Below are 18,077 nucleotides of genomic sequence, written 5' to 3' on the forward strand. Positions count from 1 at the left end.
GGTCTAGATTAGCTGGTGATTAATTAAATAATTATAGAGTCTTTTATGTAACCTAGAAGCCCACCTAGCAACTAAATAAAAACCCTGGCCTATTACACACAAATCACATGCCTCTTACACTTTCAGCGCACAATCACACACACACACACACTCAAATCCTAGGGTGGCCGAAAGTTCATAGCTAAGGAAGGAAGGAGGTTTCAGTGTCCCATTCATCTTTCGTCGCGTCGTTGCTCGTAATTCGTAAGCACAAACGGTCAAGTCATGTTTTCAAACCTTTATATATGCACCATTCAATCCATATTTGCATGTATCTGATTATGTGTGAAAATTCATAGGGATGATGGTTTTAAGTTTCATACACATGCATCTCATGTTTTCATGAAAGATTCTTAACATTTTGTGAGTTGTTGAAAGAGGGATGCAAACCAAGAGATTTAGAGTCGATATAAACGTCTAAGAGTAAGTTTTTAAGGGATTATAGCCGAATGTAGATGCCCCAAGGGCAGCAGCACCTACACGCAAATTACGTGCAAGCCGAAAGGGGAAAAGGGGTCGGGTTGGGGCACCTCGGTCAAGGGGGATGCGTGGGGTCCTAACCAAGGTATGGAGGGAAGGTTTAGAGTCCTAGGAAGGTCTAGGAATTGGCCAGGGCTTTGATGGGCTGGTAGGGTCCTGGTGAGTTGCTTGGATGAGCCAAGAGTCGAGCCAAATGTTGCGACAGCCGCTGGAGCGCGAGGGGACTGCTGCTGCGCAAGGGGCGTGCGTGGTGCCTTGCTGTTGCACAAAGTCTAGGGCGTAGGATGCCTGGTCTGTGTCCAAAAGAGACTCATCATGATCTTAGTTAGGGTCTAAGGAAGAGGTCTAGGGCCTGGTTCAGGGTCGTTTCGAGCCGTGGTCCGTTCGGAGTCGTAAATTGTCAAAACGTGTCAAAATAGAGACAAAATCGGCCTAGGTTAAATATTTTCTTCAAGTTTCGGTTTTGGGTTGTGTTTGGGAGGTTCTAGTAGCTTAAATTGGGTCTTAGGATATTAATAAAGGTCTTGTCTCGGGTTGGTTCGAGTCGGAAGAGTAGTTTGGGCATTTGGTTGCTCGAAAACACAAAAACGGGGGTAAACGAGTCATTCGGTGAGCAAATCGAGTCGTTTTTGAAACGTAGGTCTTACGATGAAATTTACAGCAAGCTTCTGTACATTTTTGGTATTTTTAAAATTATGGAATCGAGTTGGTACCACTAAGTCAAAATCCAGGGTCTTCTGGGCAAGTATAGAGTTGAATTGTGTGCGGTCGGTTCGAGGAAAGTCGAGGGCGGTTTGCGACTTCTTAAAACAATTGCCAAATAATGTTAAATGTTATTTTTAGAAGTTTTAAATGATATGCATGATGTATGCTATTTTCATAAGTTTTAACGTATCTGCATGTTTATGCTACTTTTAGCAGTATCGACATATACGAAGGAAATGTCATTTTGGAAGTTTTAAATAATACGGAAAGTTATGTATGTTGTTATGAAATGATAAAGTAAAGAAAAATATTTTTGAGGAGTGTGAATTGATCGTTACATAAAAGTAATAAGGGATCCGTTGAAAACGAAAACGGTGACCTTGCAATGAAAAGGGAGTGAACCGTCAAAAACGAGGGTGGAGATCTCAATAATAATGGATCCGTTGAAGAAGTGAACGGTGAAGTTATTTTATGATAGTCAGGAGCGATCGTCGAAGAAGTGGACATTGAACCTGGCGGCCTAGTACTATGGTTTATATATTGATCAATCTACTGAATGTTGTCACTATTGAGGATCGGACTTCACTTAAAAATATTATTTTAAATGGAAAAGTTTATATTTATGCATGATTTCAAAAGTCGCATATTTTTGAAGGTTTCGTGTTTGCATGACAAATCTATTTTTAGTAAACATAATTTTTTATGCATGTTATTGTATAAATATGTACTTGTTATATAAGGGTGGAGCATTCTGAGTCATTAGACTCACTAGGTCTGAATGGTTGCAGGTGATGATATTGTTAATTCATTAGGTGCAGACTATCAAGTCATCCGGGAGGTGCAGTGCTTACCCGAGGACCTAGAAATTCCACACATGTTAAAGATTTTGATAACTTTATGGATTATTGCTTTTATTTACAGACTGTTAGGATGCTAGAATTTCTTGAGTTAAATTTTATACTTTTATTGCTTATTTACTTATTCTGCATGAATGGTTATGGATATTATGGAGTTCATTTATTTGATATTTATACTAGTTTATTTATGATGAATTAATTATGCATGTCGTAGGAATTAAGAATATTGATTGGAAACAAAACTAGTGTAAATTAAATGAATTTAGAAGTTAGGGTCGTTACAAATTATCAAAGCAACTTTTCCTAATATTTCTGGTATTTCAATAAAATCATATTTAATAAACAATTCTGAGTTATGTGCATTAGATATAGCATATTAAACTTTATAGGTAATATAATATGGTCTATTACCATCTTTCATCACCTCTTTTATTTGAAATTTGATGCAATGTTACAGCTTGATTGAAATCTCGATCTGTCAGGTTGTAGGCGATTTTTGGGTAAATCACTCTTACAATTTTTCTAGCACGTAGATTCCTTGAGATTATTCCCAGTATTGAATCTTGAAGATTACCCATTCGTTTATCACATACAAAAATTCCAATGGGTGAATCTATTCCTTCTTTAAATATAGTTTTTATCATAATTTAGATTGCTCCAATACGAATCCAATGATATGGTTCGTATACTATATCTTGATTTTTTGCAATTCTCTCTTAATATCTTCAGAATGAATTATTTTCATCTCCATCCAGTTTCCCATAAGTTCCGTTGGATTGTCATTTTCCTTCCGAAGATCTTATAGATTAGATGATACTTTCTGTTTCTTAGGCTAAGATTTCTTAAAAACTTTTCTACGTATCCTGTAGAGAATATTTGATATCTCTGTATGTTAGAATTTTCTCTCATGATATTTTGGGCCATGTTATAAGATATTTTATGTCTGAATAAAGAAACCAGACAAGTCTTCATGTGTTTCTTGTCGAAACACCTCGTCTTTAATTAGATTTTGATTATGTTCCATAAAATTCTCGTAACTCAAGATTTCTTCTTCTTCATACATACTCTCGTTTGAAGGAATATCTTCAAACTGGTATACTTGAACTAGATCTTAGCAATAAACCGATTCTTCAATATCTTGAGTTGGTTCGAAGCGTTTTATTCATTTTTTAGAAAGTTGGTCGAAATATGACATCTTGCTCCACATGCACAACAATTACAATCTTTAAAACTTTCACTAGCTCAGGTTTGAGCTCTTTTGAAATTTTTATTTAATGGTATTCGTCCCTACTTCGAGATGAGCTCGATGCTTGGGATGACATCCTACTTCTTGATGTCTACTTTTTTACCCAGATTTGTAAGATCTGACTTTTTGTCTAGACCATACTGTTTTTGTTTTCAAGAAATAGTTCCACTTCTTCCCCTTCTGTCATAAGGATGAGATCTAAAGCTCTTCCTTTTCTACCTTTGTGGCTTGCTTCCAATTATTGTTGGAAGATCATTTTCTTTACAATATAAAAGAATATGTTTATTAGTATCATTTAATCATTTGTAATTCTTTCATAATGCTGCCATATGAAACCGTTCTACCAATTTTCCTTTGAGAAAAGAGGCCCTATGTGCCAAAGTAAATGGATTGCCAGAGATATATTCCTTAATTGATATTTCTCTAGGGAACTTGGTATTTTGGCGAAGAAAAGTTACATTGATATATTTTCCTCAATCCCTGAATTCTGTCTATATTTAGTTAATTACATAATATATTCATCAACTAAATAGATATCATGTAATTCAAGACTATAAATAGCTTGATTATATTTCTTTTTCTTCTCTGTATCTTGACTGTTAAAATTGTCTACCCATATATATTGTGCTTTAATTAGGGTAGTCATTCTTCCAGCTAATTCAAGAAGGAACTGGATTTGAAAAAAGCGGTTAGAACAATGATTGTTAATTCAAATGTTTCTCAAAGGCTTTGGGAAGAAGAAGTTATACAGCTTATTACACTCAAAACAGATCTATGATTAACAAAAGACATAACAAGACTCCTTACGAGATCTGAAATGGCATAAAACCGGATATTTCATATTTCAAGATATGTGGCGGCAAATGTTTGAAGATCCTTGATGATCTGAATATTTTTGGAGTGAGCACTGATGAGCAGTGAGTAATTGTCAAAGTGATAAGTGCTCGGAAGTCTTTTTAAGAATGCAAGCTTGAATCATCTGTCTGATTTGCTCTTCTTGGCATTATCATATATATTATCATATGTATTTTTTCGTTCAAAATTCGACTATAACTCATTAAATGAGCATTAATGCAAAGACATTGTTGTTGTCGTCCTTTCGTGCTTTATCGTACCTTTAATTTAATGAGCAAATAGACATATACCAAATGTGATAGAAAACGAGCACTGACAGATTGAGTAGTTTTCCACGGATTAATGCGCAAGATGCGGTCGAGTAGCTTAGTATTGTGAGCCAGTTGAAAGGATTCTACTGAAGTGGTTGAGTGCCTGTAATACAGAGCAAACAGTAGCTTGATCTAATGCAATAAATTATTGATTGTTATCACTAAAACTACGGGAACTAACACTTTTGGTTAATGAGTTCAGATCTTTCAAAACTAAACTTATGCCACATAGACTGAACTATAAAAAATTGATTTTTCAAACAAAAATATTTTGTTCATATATGGCTAATTTGATTCACTTGAAACAATGAAAGTCATCACTATGTTATAGCACATCTATTCCCCTCAAATCAACATATTTCTTGGAATCAATTTGTGAGTTCAAAACTATCAATAATTTATCAAAACTTAATTTGTTTTCATAAAAAATTCAATTATCACCAGAAATTTTTCATGTTATGGAAGTCGGCATGGATTGACCATTAGTTTCGAGGAGAATTTGATGCGGCCATAATGCTCTGTTTTTCCTACTATAAAATGGTTGTCAGTTTTTTAAAGAAAATTACTTTTTTAGATACTTCTCATAAAAGAATTCCTGGTTTTGTAAGATTTTATTTCCAGTTGCGTTTTTTAATGGATCAAAATCAATCAGGCTAACCAGATTCAAGCTCAATCTGAACTAGTTATCCATTTAGGCCCCTAACAGAGACCATCTAAATCTCCAACACAGCGTTAAAAACAATGTGAGCATAGTCAGACCCGAGACACAGTCTAGGGACAGTAACGGTACTTACAAAGTGCGTCCCATTCAAAATTGAGCCAAAAAACAACACAACACGTAGTCAAAACAGTGAAAAGAGGAGTTTCAATGGATTTCAAAGCAACCAATTCTCCAGCATATCGTTCACTCCCATCTACAAACTAAGCCCAAATTACAATGGCAGCAACCTCCTCGACTCGTTCAAGCCCAAAGCCATCACCAAACAGCTTAACCGAGCCATTCGTGCATCAAATGCTGCTTCATCTCCCCGTTCATTTTACCTTAAGTCGCATTTCCATGTTAATAGTTTGTCAGTTTGAAACAAATGTGTAAAGAGAACGCAAAGATGAAGAAGATTGCTTGCCCAAAACAAGCGGTGGTGTGCGGGAAAGTACAAAGGGGAGTAAAGGGTCAAGAGGGTTTATGCTAAAGCTTTGGCAGAAAGTGAAGAGGGAACTGATAGGAGGGAAGAAATCCAGTAGTTAAAGGTTTAAGACACACTGCAGCAATTCTGTTTTATATATATCACTGAACAATATATGCACATTGTAAATACATGTCAGGCACCTTTATATTAGAAAAAACCCACGCCACAAATTTACAGAGTTAACTTCCATACTAAAATTTACAGTTCAGATTTTCCATACTAACCTTTGAATACTAAGATTAACATAAAAGGGGTGCTGCATAAGTTTCATACAACATTCTTACAGCCAGTTTTAGTCAATATACAATAGCTCGCAAACATAAATAACCTCGGGGCATCAATAAATTCGAATTAAACAGTTAGAGAGCACCAAAAAGCCATACGCCATGGTAACAATTGCTTATAAACAAAAGTACAAGCTCAGTGAAGTTTCCTTTATGTGATTTCGTCAGTGGGCTCGACCCAATAATTACGTCACCCGTGCATCCTCATTAGATGGATAGAGCTTTTCCAGGAGCTTCTTGATGTTCCTCCATTTATCTTTAAGGTCTACTGTAGTACGGTTTTCATGGAAAACATTTTCCCCATAGTCCAAAATTTTCTTCCATGGAATACTTTTATCTTCATCCCCACAAAATCTCTGCATCCCATTCTGTTGCAGAGAAAACAAGCAAGATACTTCAACTACTACTTCAAAAAAGAACAAGAACAAAAGACTTACTTGTTAGAACGAGGACGAAAAAAACAAATTTTAACCTATCTAAAACTGAAGTTCTAGCAAAGAACAAAAGACTTACGTGTTAGAACGAGGACGAAAAAAACAAATTTTAACCTATCTAAAACTGAAGTTCTAGCAGCAATGTTCCAGATTTTTTCTTCCGCAAAAACCTAGATGATGACACAAAACAACTGGTGAGGAGATACCAGAATTGCTTGCCATATTGTGGGCAAGCTTTGATCTTTTATTTCCTGATACCATTCCCATTGAGATTTTGTCATACTTGGTAATGTAGTCCAGTTGAGACCAGACGACTTTGCTTCTAGTGATATTAAAATGGAAATATAGCGCAAAGTAGGATCTGAAAGTAACTTTATATTTCCATTAAAGATGATATTTACTCTCCCCTCTCTTTTACTTCCGTGTTTTGATTGTTTCAAAGATAGGCATCAATATTAGAATCAGCATTCAGATAGAGGAAAATGGAAACTGACCTTCAATGTCAGTTCCTCTTCGATCGTCCATGGGACTCTTTTCCGCCTCAATTGAGGTGTTCCAGGATTTGAACTGCAGATGGCAATAAAAATCATCTGTTTCAGCTAAATTGAAGCAGATGCATTATCAATGAAGTTTCATAATATGTCCACTTTTTTTGGTTTTCGAGTTTCCTTGCTAAGCATTTCTAATTACAGTTTTCTTTCAAAGAAAATAGCTTAGCACATAAAGAACTTATCTAGAATAAAAACTAAATAAATTCCAAGATTCAGTAAATAAAAAACTGTGGTCATTGATGTGGAATATAGACATAATATCACAAGCAAAACTTGTATCAAATAGAGAGGACTTACAGTTAATGTAACATCGATTTTAAAATTTAATCGCCAACTAATTTCTAATTAGAACGAGTAACATACTGTAAATAACAATTAGTCATAAAAGACGACTTAAATAAGAGCCTCGACTTCTCACTGTAATAGTTTTCAGTAAAAGTTCACCTTTGTCTTTTGTGCTTTCGGATGCTTATGATGTACTTGGAAATGTCAGAATCCCCACTTTCTTCTCCAGATAAATCATCTTCATCGGTATACTCATTAATTGGAGAGGATGTGCTTTCAGTATCTGAGTCAGGAGGACACAGAACTTCCTTCTTTGATCTGCACTTGGTATTTTCACCCTGGGATATATGATCTGCCATTGCAGTCACTTGATTTTGTCCATGAACTCCAGGTGATTGGGATTCTTGCCTCATTCCTTCTCCTTGTTTGTCTTTACTAAAATCTTTAGTCAGCTCGTTGGTTGGTGCTACACCTTTTCGATGGGGATTGTCACCAAAACTGAACACTGAAGGACCTACCTCTTTGCATTCAATATTTTTCCTGCTATGATGCTTATTGACTTTACCCCCCCTGGTCTGTAGTTCACTTTTCTGTGAATCCTCATCCTGCTCTAAATGATTTTGAACCATCTGACGCGACATACAAAACTTTCCCTTTGATTGTTTTCTGCTTCCCCTAGACAAAAAGGAAGCCAAGTCCTTTCGTGCCAAAGAGACCTTTCCCTTAACTTCCAAGTACTTTGAGAGTGCCAGCGAGTATGCACAAAATGGGCAGTGAAATTCTTCCATTTTATCAAAGATTGCATCAGAACCCAAACAGCTCTCGTGAATCGCTGAAAAGCAGGAGTTAGAACTACAGATCAATAATTTCCCACTCTCATTACATTTGATGCAACGATTTAACTCTCTCCAATCAACTTTTTCCAAAGAATCCTGACTGTGTGTGAATTGTGAGTGCAAAAAAGCATTCTTTTGTCTGGCAATATCGGTCATATCATCAAAATATACATCATTATCGCAGAAAACGTTTCCATCTTCGGTTTCACAAACACTTCTCTGAATATTTTGCTGAGGTTCCATGCATTTCTCAGATGTTTTTAGCTCAGAGGCACCTTCTTTGTCTCCTTCCGTATCCTTAGCATCATGATCTTGCTCCTGTTCCTCATCAAGTGCTTCATTTGGAATGTCAGTGTCACAATGATGAGCGTGCCTTTCACACGGTGAAATTTCATCCAAACCAATAACACTTTTTATTGAAGTTTGATTGTTATTACAGACTCTAGAAGGTGAATTAATCCCCATGGCTCTTACATTAATTTTTTCTCCTGAGCCGCTGATATCTCCTTCACTGTTTTGCAAGATTATTGACAATGCATTTGCCAACAGATGTAAGCCTCCAACGTCCTCTTTAGATGTGTCATCTGACACAAAATTATAAACCTGCTCTTGACAAAGCAAAACTTCATCAGGATCAGCATGCCTCTTCAATGAAGTATGCTCATTATTATCATCCCTGAAGGAACCTTTGTCCTCTGTGCCCACAACATGAGATTTCTTTCCTAATGTGCATAGTTCTCCTTCGCTGTGTTGCAAAATTACCATAGATGTATCTGTCAACTGCATACTCTCGATAATGGAACTACTTTTCCTCTTAGAAAGTAACGAGTTTTGATCGGGTATATTTTTGTAGAAGGGGTTGCTGCAATTTGCAAGAGTGGAAGAACTCAACCGATAATTTGCTGCACCAATTTGAGTGTTTGTATTACTTCCCTTGGGTTTAGTTGTCATATCATTGTTGTTACTTCCTTCCACTGGGACTTTATCTTCAGATTGGTTTCCACCTAACAAACCACTTTGTTCGTTTAGAGATGCAGAGAGAGGATGATTACCTATACGAATTGAATCCTTCAGCTGTTTTACAAGAAACGCAAGGAAAATTAGAAGTATAGGTGAGTCAGAGTACCTCAATTAATTTAATGTAGACCAGGGTCAAAGAGTCACATTCACCTTTTGTATAGAACATTTAGCCAAGCTAGATCTTTTATGCACAATAAAGGCTGAAAGTCCCATTTCAACATCTCTAGTCCAGCTGTTTGATCAACAATTCTGGGATTATCAATGCTGCTAGCATTAATTGACAAGGCAATTTGAGAAGTAGAATCTCTAGAAAAACTTTCTCTATAAACTAATACCTCTGGTAATATTCGTCTCAGGACATCTTCACATTGCTCAGACGGATCAAATCAATTCTTTTGGCTGGAGTTAAAGTTACAGAATTTGCACGAATTCCTTGATCACATAAACTCTCCAAAATTCTCAAGGATACCCATTCTCTTGCGTTTTTACCAATATCCTCGCAGCGCCCTCATCCGAGCCTCTATTAAACAAACTAGTAAGCATGCATAAATAAACTTAATAACAACAATTAAACATCGAAAACCAAATAACATAATCATCTTACAACCCAAATGAAAAGAGAATAATAATCTCAGTCTTAAAAGTTAATACAACCACATTGAAATCATATTCATGCACGAGAAATGCAAGAAATCAAATAAAACCTCCACTGGATCACCACCGAAAACCCAACTGCTCTAAACACTGCCCCCGCCGTCCGAACCATCTAACCTAAGACCTGCCCCATGGAATGGGGGTGTCCAAGATAAAAACAAAGACATGAGCTGCAAGGTCCAAAATGCAATAACGTAATCCAACTGCATGCAAATCTAGGAAAAATTGAAAATGTCTAATTAAATTATTTTAATTGCACTGATTAAATGTAGTATACATGTTTACATGTTTAAAATATGGTTTTCTATTAGAATGCATAAAACTGTGTTTTCAAGGGTTATTCGAAAGGCGACCGAGGAGCGGAGACCGGGGAATGTAAAGGGAAATATTTTTATTAAATGATTATTTTTAATTATTTAACATATGGCATATTAAATATGAAAATTTCGAAAATGGTGCCTTTTGATGTGTTTTTACATGTCGAGTCGTATTTTAAACCGGTAATCGATTTTTGACAAAAACAAAGACTTTTTGGAGGCTCGGTTAACATTTTCAAAAACTTTCCTAAACAAGATATTTTTCCTACATTATAATGTTCCTATTATATCAAGGTTATTGGGCCTAATTTTCTATCCAATTATTTATATCAAAAGATGGAGTTTCTAAACCTCAAAACTTTTCAAACCACACGTTTAAAGCACTAGAATCCTAGGGTTTTCTCTCCATCAATACACGCACACACACTCACTTTCAAGGCCGGTTCACATGGATTTGGAAGGAAAAACGCAGTCAAGGCTTCCCCGTCTCTCCGCCAACGTTCTTCGCGTCTATAATTGATTTTCGTGCGTGAATCACGCATAGGCACGCTTTATTCCTTCTTTTATCATTGTCCATACCATATTATGTGTGCATATATGTTCTAGCATGAAAAGTCTAAAAGTATCATAATATTTTCGTTTTAAGGGTTTGCACTTGGGAAGAACTTGAATTCTCTTGCATAACTTGATGTTTCTTGATAGCATGAGGGGGATGCCAGGTTAGAGACCATATGGGCATGATTTAGGGACTGTTTAGGAGTCCTAGATGGGGCTGCACAAGGGCTGGACACGAAGAAAAAGGGGCTGCACGATTTTTGGGGCCAAGAGAGCTAGGGCACGACTTTGGGAAGGAAAGAGGAAGGGGGCTGCACGGGCTGCTTTCCACGCGAGGGGTTGGGCTCGTGAGGGTCCTAGCCACGAGCCAGGGTGGTCCACGTACGGCTGGATGGTCCAGGAAAGGGAGGCGCATGGCTAGATTGGTGAGGGATCCGAGAGAAGCGTGCACGTCCATGTGCATGCATGAGTAGGCTGGTCCAGGAGGGGTCCTAAGGGTTCAGTTTAGGTCCTAGGATGGTTGGTTAGGGTCTGGTCCCGTCGGTTAGGGCCTAGGGTCGAAGGAGAAGAAGCTTGGTTGAGGTTAGGGTTTGGTTGAGAAGTGCAGAAATTTTCAGTAGGTCCCTAAGCGTTTCCGAGGGTTCTAGACGGCTTGATTTGCATTGAAAAGGGATTGGTTAGGTGTTAATAATCTATGGTTAAAGTTTGGTTAAGTTTCGAGTTGATTCGGGTTAAAACCGAGACTTCGGTTCAAGTTTTAAAACGAATTGTGAAATTTATTTAAGGGGCTTAAGTTTACGTCTAAGAAATATTTATGTGTGTATTTTAAGGTGTTATGGTAAGTTTGGATGGATTCGGGTTTTCGTTTTAAGGTCCAAGGGTAAAATGGGAAAGTTAGGGTTTCAGGGGCAAATCGGTCATTTTACGCTTGAAAAAAATTAGGAGTCCTGGCAGTGTCCTGAATGCAGTAACGAATGTTAAAATATATATTTTGAAAGGTTATGGAGTTTTCTGATGAAAATTGTAAAATGTTAAAGAATAAGTTGCATGCTTGGTTTGAAGAAAATGTTATATGCATGAATTTTTATAAGTGCTGGATATGATAAAATGTTTGAAAGAGGTGATTTGATTGTGACTAATACGAACAAAAATACGAATACGAATATGAAATGACACGATGACATGTAAGGTCAAGGCTCAGTTGACGGGTGAGAGTGTTGCTGATGTCCTCGCGGCCTGGTACTATGGTAATACGTAAGATTGATCAATAGACAAACAGCTGATACGAAAGTCACAATTAATGATCTTAATTCATCTAAGGGGAAAATAATATATGTATATTATGACAGGAAATGAATATGTTTATGTTTATGAAAGAACATGAAAGTTATGTTAATTAAAAGTATTTTCACTGTTGCATGTGGATGTATACGTATTACTTGTTAATATAGTTAAGGCTTGCTGAATCAATAGATTCACCAGGTGCGAGATGCAGATGAGAATTTTGATGTTGAGACAGGAGGGTTGAATAACTAAACTGGCTGGGCGGATGGTGCACTAACCCGAGGACCTATGCATTGCTAGTTTTCTGCACAATTACGCTTTTACATTACTTTAAAGATTTTGATGCCTTTTGGTAGTAAGAGTGGTTTTTTAGAGGAGTTTGACGTTTATGCTATTTTTGAAAAATGCTAGCTTTAGGTTTGGTTTGACTTTTACGGTGTTACGACTTTTACTGCACTTTTGGATTTTGAGTAAAACAGATGGTGAGTTTATTTTAAATAGTGGAAAAGTATATATATGTGTGTGTGTGTGTGTGTGTGTGTGTGTTCGGCCTAAGGATTTTAGAAGAAAAAAATTTCTAGTACATTTTAAAGGAAAACGAGTTAGAGACGTTTCATGAGTGACAATCGCCCAATACGAGAATCTACGAATATACAAAGCGATATGATACATGTGAAATGCAATAGCCAGTACGAGAATATACGAATATACAAAGCGATATGATACATGTGAAATGCAATAGTCTCTGACATGTCATATGCATGTTTTGGCTCCCACACTCATCATCAAGACCATAGTTATTAAAAACGTGTGTCTGGCTGCAGCTAGGTGACGGGCCCAGTCAGGCGCACCAATAACCCAGGCGCAACACTTGAAACAAGCGCGCTTAAAGCGTGCGCCTCTGCCTAGGCGCGAGGCATCTGGGAGGCACAAAAGCGTGCGTTTTAAAAAAATGAGCTGATATTTTGTAAGTAAATAAAAATTAACTCGAGCACAATCAATTTTGAAGTAAATTAGCAAAGCTCATGGTTATTTAATTAAAAAAACTCACTCATTTATGCAAAACTCTTTTATCAGAAAGTTTAGAAGTCCTCTGTGCAAACTTTTAATGTCATCTTCTCCTATAATGACGATGATATAGTTGAGAAATATGAATAAAAATTTGATGATTTAGATGATACTGTAATCATTTATGCAAACTTTTACTCTAATTTCTTATACACTCATAACTCGTAATGGTTTTAGAAGATGATAATATAGTTGAAGAGGATGAAGATGAATTTGAGGATTTAAATATTTGAATCTTTTTCTTAATATACTATGAATTGATTACTTACTAATGAATTTTAGATTATTAAAGTTTTTTCTGGTTATGATTTATGGTACATTGTCTATTAATGAATTTTTATTTATAATGTTTGCTATCTTTGTTAAAAATATTTAATTTATGTAATATTATAGATTTATAGTATAAATCAATTTATATATATTGAATTTTATAATTTATGCCAAATACGCTTTACTTCGATAAAGTCTGCGGTCCGTCTTGTGCTTCAGGCTCCAGGGTACCCTAGCGCTTTAGTGCGCCTTGCCCCCTAAATAACTATGATCAAGATGTGAATCTACAATGTCCAGGGTCATCAGAGCCCGCAGATCCCATCGGACATTGTAGCTCTTGATACCCAACCATCCACAATACAGAACAGGGTTGAGCGGCCCAAACAAACGAGGTATATCTCAAAAGATATCAAGTCCAACGTAATATGTCATGCATAATATGTCAAAGCAGTAAAACAGGATCGTGCAATAGATAAATATGCAGAATACAAATGTGCATACTATACTTGGATATCTCAGTCAATACATCATGTATCTCACTGAAACAATCTGACAGAAAATCTACTCGTCTGAACTTAGACAATACAAACATATTGAAACCACTATCATGTCAGATCAAGAATCAATAAACATGCTTCAAAGTTCTTCCTAATGATCTTTAAATCGCTATTAAAGGCTTTAGGATTATACATGTGTTCATCGTCAGCCCGCTGATGGCGACCCGATTTGCGTGTCCTAGGTCACTGACTTCCTTGAGTCGACACTAGCTCCAAAGCTTACCGACACTAAACTGACCTAGAAACTGGCTACAAAACCTAAGATATAATGTTAAAACTCGAGAGAGAAGCTGAGGGAAAGTGGTGTAGGAAATAAATGAAATCAGCTTCTATATATAGGTTCCTTCCAGACTAATTCAGAAGATCTGAACTCAATCTTATATGTCACGTGTCATAATATTATTCGTCTAGTTGGATTTCTCGGGACAAGGTGATCTGAAGTAGATTGGGTGATCCATTTTAAATGCGGCGGATCCAACATTCTGAACTTCAATTAATCAATTCTTTAATAATGCTTAATTAACAACTATTTAATCATTAGTTTCAAATAAAAAAACAACTATTTAATCACGACTTAATTAGTAATTCATTCAAATAAGGATTCGACTCATTATAATCCTCAAGTATTTCTGGGGGTCTTCTTAACCAAATCTATGGCACAATTGACATAAAACTCTTAAGATTGTCAATTACTCGTGACAAAAATTATCAATAACACTTTCCATCAAAAAATAAAAGGCATCATGAATTCTTACTAAACGCAAGAGAGATACATCAACTTGGTTGGAGTGTACTAGTGCTTCAATGGCCCACAAATGTGGAAGATTTGAAGCCTAGAAAGAACGGCAATCCAAAAAGGAATATTTCAAATCTTCCGAAGCCATATGGTGGTTGATTTTTCTAGCCTGCAATTCACAAGCAGCACATAAAATTCTGCTCATGGGTTTACGTCCGACAATGTTCTAAATGTCGGTCGAGGTGGTCTCCCCTAGGCAATGTGTTTGATTTTTCTAGCCTGCAATTTCACAAGCAGCACAGAAAATTGTGCTCATGGGTTTATGCACGACAGTGTTCTAAATGTCAGTCAAGGTGGCCGCTCTAGGCCTCGATCACCCGCATTTACATTAGACGGCCTTTTTAGGCGGCACTAAGTTATCCGATGGGCGGGTTAGGCGGTCAACAATTTCAAAATTCTATTCAACTATCAAAGTCAATTAATTTTAAAAATCTAGTCAAAGTCAATTAATTTTAAAAATCAGTCAAAATAAATTAATTTTAAAAACCCCGATTATGATAAAAACACAGCTCACTTTCTTTTGTTTTTACTTTGGGTTCCACTTCCAAGTGTTCTAGCCATCAGCCACCAGGCCCACCACACACCTCAAACTGCCAGCCCCAGCCGCCGCTCGCTGCCGCCAGCAAGCCTTTAGGTTAAGTATTGTATATTCAACATACTTTTACATAATATTCTATATTTTGTTATTTCAAAATTTGAATTTGTTTTTTTTCTAATGATATTGTTTGGGATTACGGGGTGTTGTATAATAAAGATAAAAGAGATTGGATAACATACAAGTTTTGTAAGAGGCTTATTAGAGGAAGAGTTTACAAGATGAAACATGATATTGCGGGTATTGTAAGACAAGTTGAAGCATGTCCTAAAGCATCCGATGAGGACAAAAAAGATGAGAGCCTAACTTGAAAATAGCAAGAATAAGAAGCGAAAAGGGTAGAAAAACTAAGAAAAGAGAGAAGAGAAAGCAGAAGTAAACATAGGTTTTGATGGAGAGGAGGATGATTGTCAAGTGGTTGAAGATTCTTCAAAAAAGAAGTCAAAGAACCTCAGGCATATTGATAAGTGGACATCCTCAATCGATCCAACAAAGGCAAGACAACAAAACATAAATGATGCCTTGAAGTTAAAGTTTATGAATGATGTACATTAGTACGTTGCTAGATGGATTTATGAAACGGGGATTCTTTTTCATGCAATTAACAATCAAAGCTTTAGGCAACTTGTAGAGGCGGTTGGCCAATGTAAGGCCTTAACCATATTCGTCTATGCACATCATAGAACTTTGATGAGGAAATATACCAAGAAGAGGGATATTGTGAGGCCCGAAGTGATAGATTTGCTACTTCATTTTTTACTTTGGAAAGTCTCAAAGACAAGAAAGATCAGTTGAGACTTATGTTTACATCCAAGGAGTGGAGCAAAACGGAGCTAAGGAGTAAAGTGAAGGGGAAAGCGGTGGAGGCGACGGTAACAAGTATATCTTTTTGGAATGGTGTTTCTTTGGCTTTTTGAATGTTTCCACCCGTGTAGTGAAAGTTTTACGTCTTGTTGACGGTGACAAGAAGCCCTCAATGACCTTTTTATTGAGTGCGCTTAAACAAGCCAAAGAAGACGTTAGAAAGTCTTTCAAAAAAAGGAAATTTCACCCCTATTTTGAATATTATTGATGAGAAGTCTAAGGATAGACTTGATAGTCCTTTCTATTATGTTGTTTACTTGTTTAATCTGCTTTTTTACTTCAAATATTCAAGCATATCAAATGACACCAATGTTATGAATGAGTTCTTGAATTGTGTTGAGATAATAATTCCCACCGACGAGGACATGCTACCATTGCTAATGATGAATTGTTGAAGTATAAGAGTAAATCCGGAAACTTTGGAAGAAAAATGGCGGTCACGACATATGAGAAGGTGGATGTGTACCATGACTTTGATCCGGGTAAATCTCTTTCCTTTATTTCTATTTGCTACCGTACATGAATTTTTTTACCAATCTTTGGTTTAATTATTTTTTGTCTCTTTTCTTTTTTAAGTTGGATGGTGGTCACACTCCAAACTTATAAAAAAGGGCAATGAGGTTTCTCTACTTGATAAGTAATTCATCGGGGTGGTGTGAAAGATATTGGAGCCAATTTGAAGGAGTAAATATTGAGTAGTAATTCATAAATTATATTATATATCATTTCTTTTTATTAATAACAATGGTTTAAAATCTTTAGATACATACTTCTTAGAGGAATAGGCTTGAGAAATCAAGATCGAATGATCTTGTATATGTCAAATTCAACGTCAATCTTATGAAGAAGAAGAGTAAAAGAAAAATAGGTGGAGATTTACTTTTATCCTCTCAAGCTAGTGAAGCTCAAGGTTGGCTTGTTGATGGTGGTGACGAAGATGAGGTCGAGCTGAGTTCAGGACTACTTGGAGAATAGTAGGGGAGGGCGGAGGCCTTGGGAGCAGATGAAGTGCTACAACCAAGGAGGAGTGCAAGAAACATCCCCGTTAGAGAACTTGATGAGGATTTAGATACATCCGAGGAGCAGAATTAAGAAAATATTGATTTTGAGTCCGATGATGAGAGGATTATGAATATAGTTGATGGTGCATCTGCAAATAATTTAGAAGATTAGTTATTTTTAGTCTAGTACTTGTTGTCATAGTGGATTGAAACTTTGAATTTTAAACTTAGTTTTTTGGTAAAAGTAATTATATTCCTTTGTTAGTATTAATATGATGATGAATTTTTATTAATTATCTTGTTAGTTTGTATTTATATATTTGTTTACATTTTGTCTAAAAAACATTATTTAATTACATGTCTTACATAAAATAAAAAAAATATGAATATTTGTGATACATTGCTTGATTATATATGATTAAAAAAAATTTACTTACAAAATTAATTTCGACAGCCTAGGTGGCCAAGGCCGTAGGCGGTTTCTGCCATTTACAACATTGATGCCCGAGGAGTTCGCAAATTTAGAATAGAATCATAGAAACGCATATGAAGAAGATGAACGAGAATCGATTTACCGTAATCAAAATATTGGCTTATGCACAAGGAATTCGAAGAAACATTCACTTACAAAACAAATGCAAAAACAATTAACAGAGAATTTTAATTAATAATATTAAAAACCACAGAGATTAGGAAATCACCGGAAGAACAGAAGAATTTGAAGGTGTTGATTAAACCTTTATCCACTGGAGAAAAGGTTATGCCGCTCCGCCGCAGTCCGGTTTTCAGAGAGGGAAAATAGCGAATTCTCAGAGAAAGTATTACATATTAATTTTATTTACTCAATTTTTTAAGAATTTGATTGAAATTTATTAAATTAAAAATAAAAACAACATTGAAACTTTCGTGTCGACCTCACTGATATTTATTAAATTAAAAATAAATATCTAATCATTTTTAAAATAAATGGATGACGCAAATAAAATATATGTCTAATGAACTTGATAAATTAGATCGTCTTATTAT

General features: G+C 36.0%; 1 protein-coding gene across 11 annotated transcripts; it reads right to left on the reverse strand.

The window, feature by feature from the left end:
* Positions 1-5,900: 5,900 nt before the first annotated feature.
* On the reverse strand, positions 5,901-17,908 carry LOC142528778 (uncharacterized). 11 transcript variants are annotated; one of them, XM_075633945.1, is made up of 7 exons: positions 17,753-17,908; positions 9,426-9,610; positions 9,241-9,339; positions 7,394-9,144; positions 6,893-6,965; positions 6,513-6,568; positions 5,901-6,332 (listed from the first exon to the last, which is right to left on the reverse strand). In XM_075633945.1, exons 3-7 carry the CDS (start codon positions 9,301-9,303, stop codon positions 6,230-6,232), a joined length of 2,046 nt encoding a protein of 681 aa, XP_075490060.1. In that variant the 5' UTR covers positions 9,304-9,339; positions 9,426-9,610; positions 17,753-17,908; the 3' UTR covers positions 5,901-6,229. The 11 variants fall into 11 exon arrangements, with proteins under 11 accessions (XP_075490060.1, XP_075490062.1, XP_075490056.1 ...); XM_075633946.1 differs by lacking the exon at positions 5,901-6,332 and adding an exon at positions 6,358-6,436; XM_075633947.1 differs by lacking the exon at positions 6,513-6,568 and having other exon boundaries at positions 7,394-9,122; positions 9,241-9,322; positions 17,753-17,907.
* Positions 17,909-18,077: the final 169 nt, after the last annotated feature.

This window comes from Primulina tabacum, chromosome 16 (assembly GCF_025594145.1).
Source record: "Primulina tabacum isolate GXHZ01 chromosome 16, ASM2559414v2, whole genome shotgun sequence".
NCBI lineage: Eukaryota > Viridiplantae > Streptophyta > Magnoliopsida > Lamiales > Gesneriaceae > Primulina > Primulina tabacum.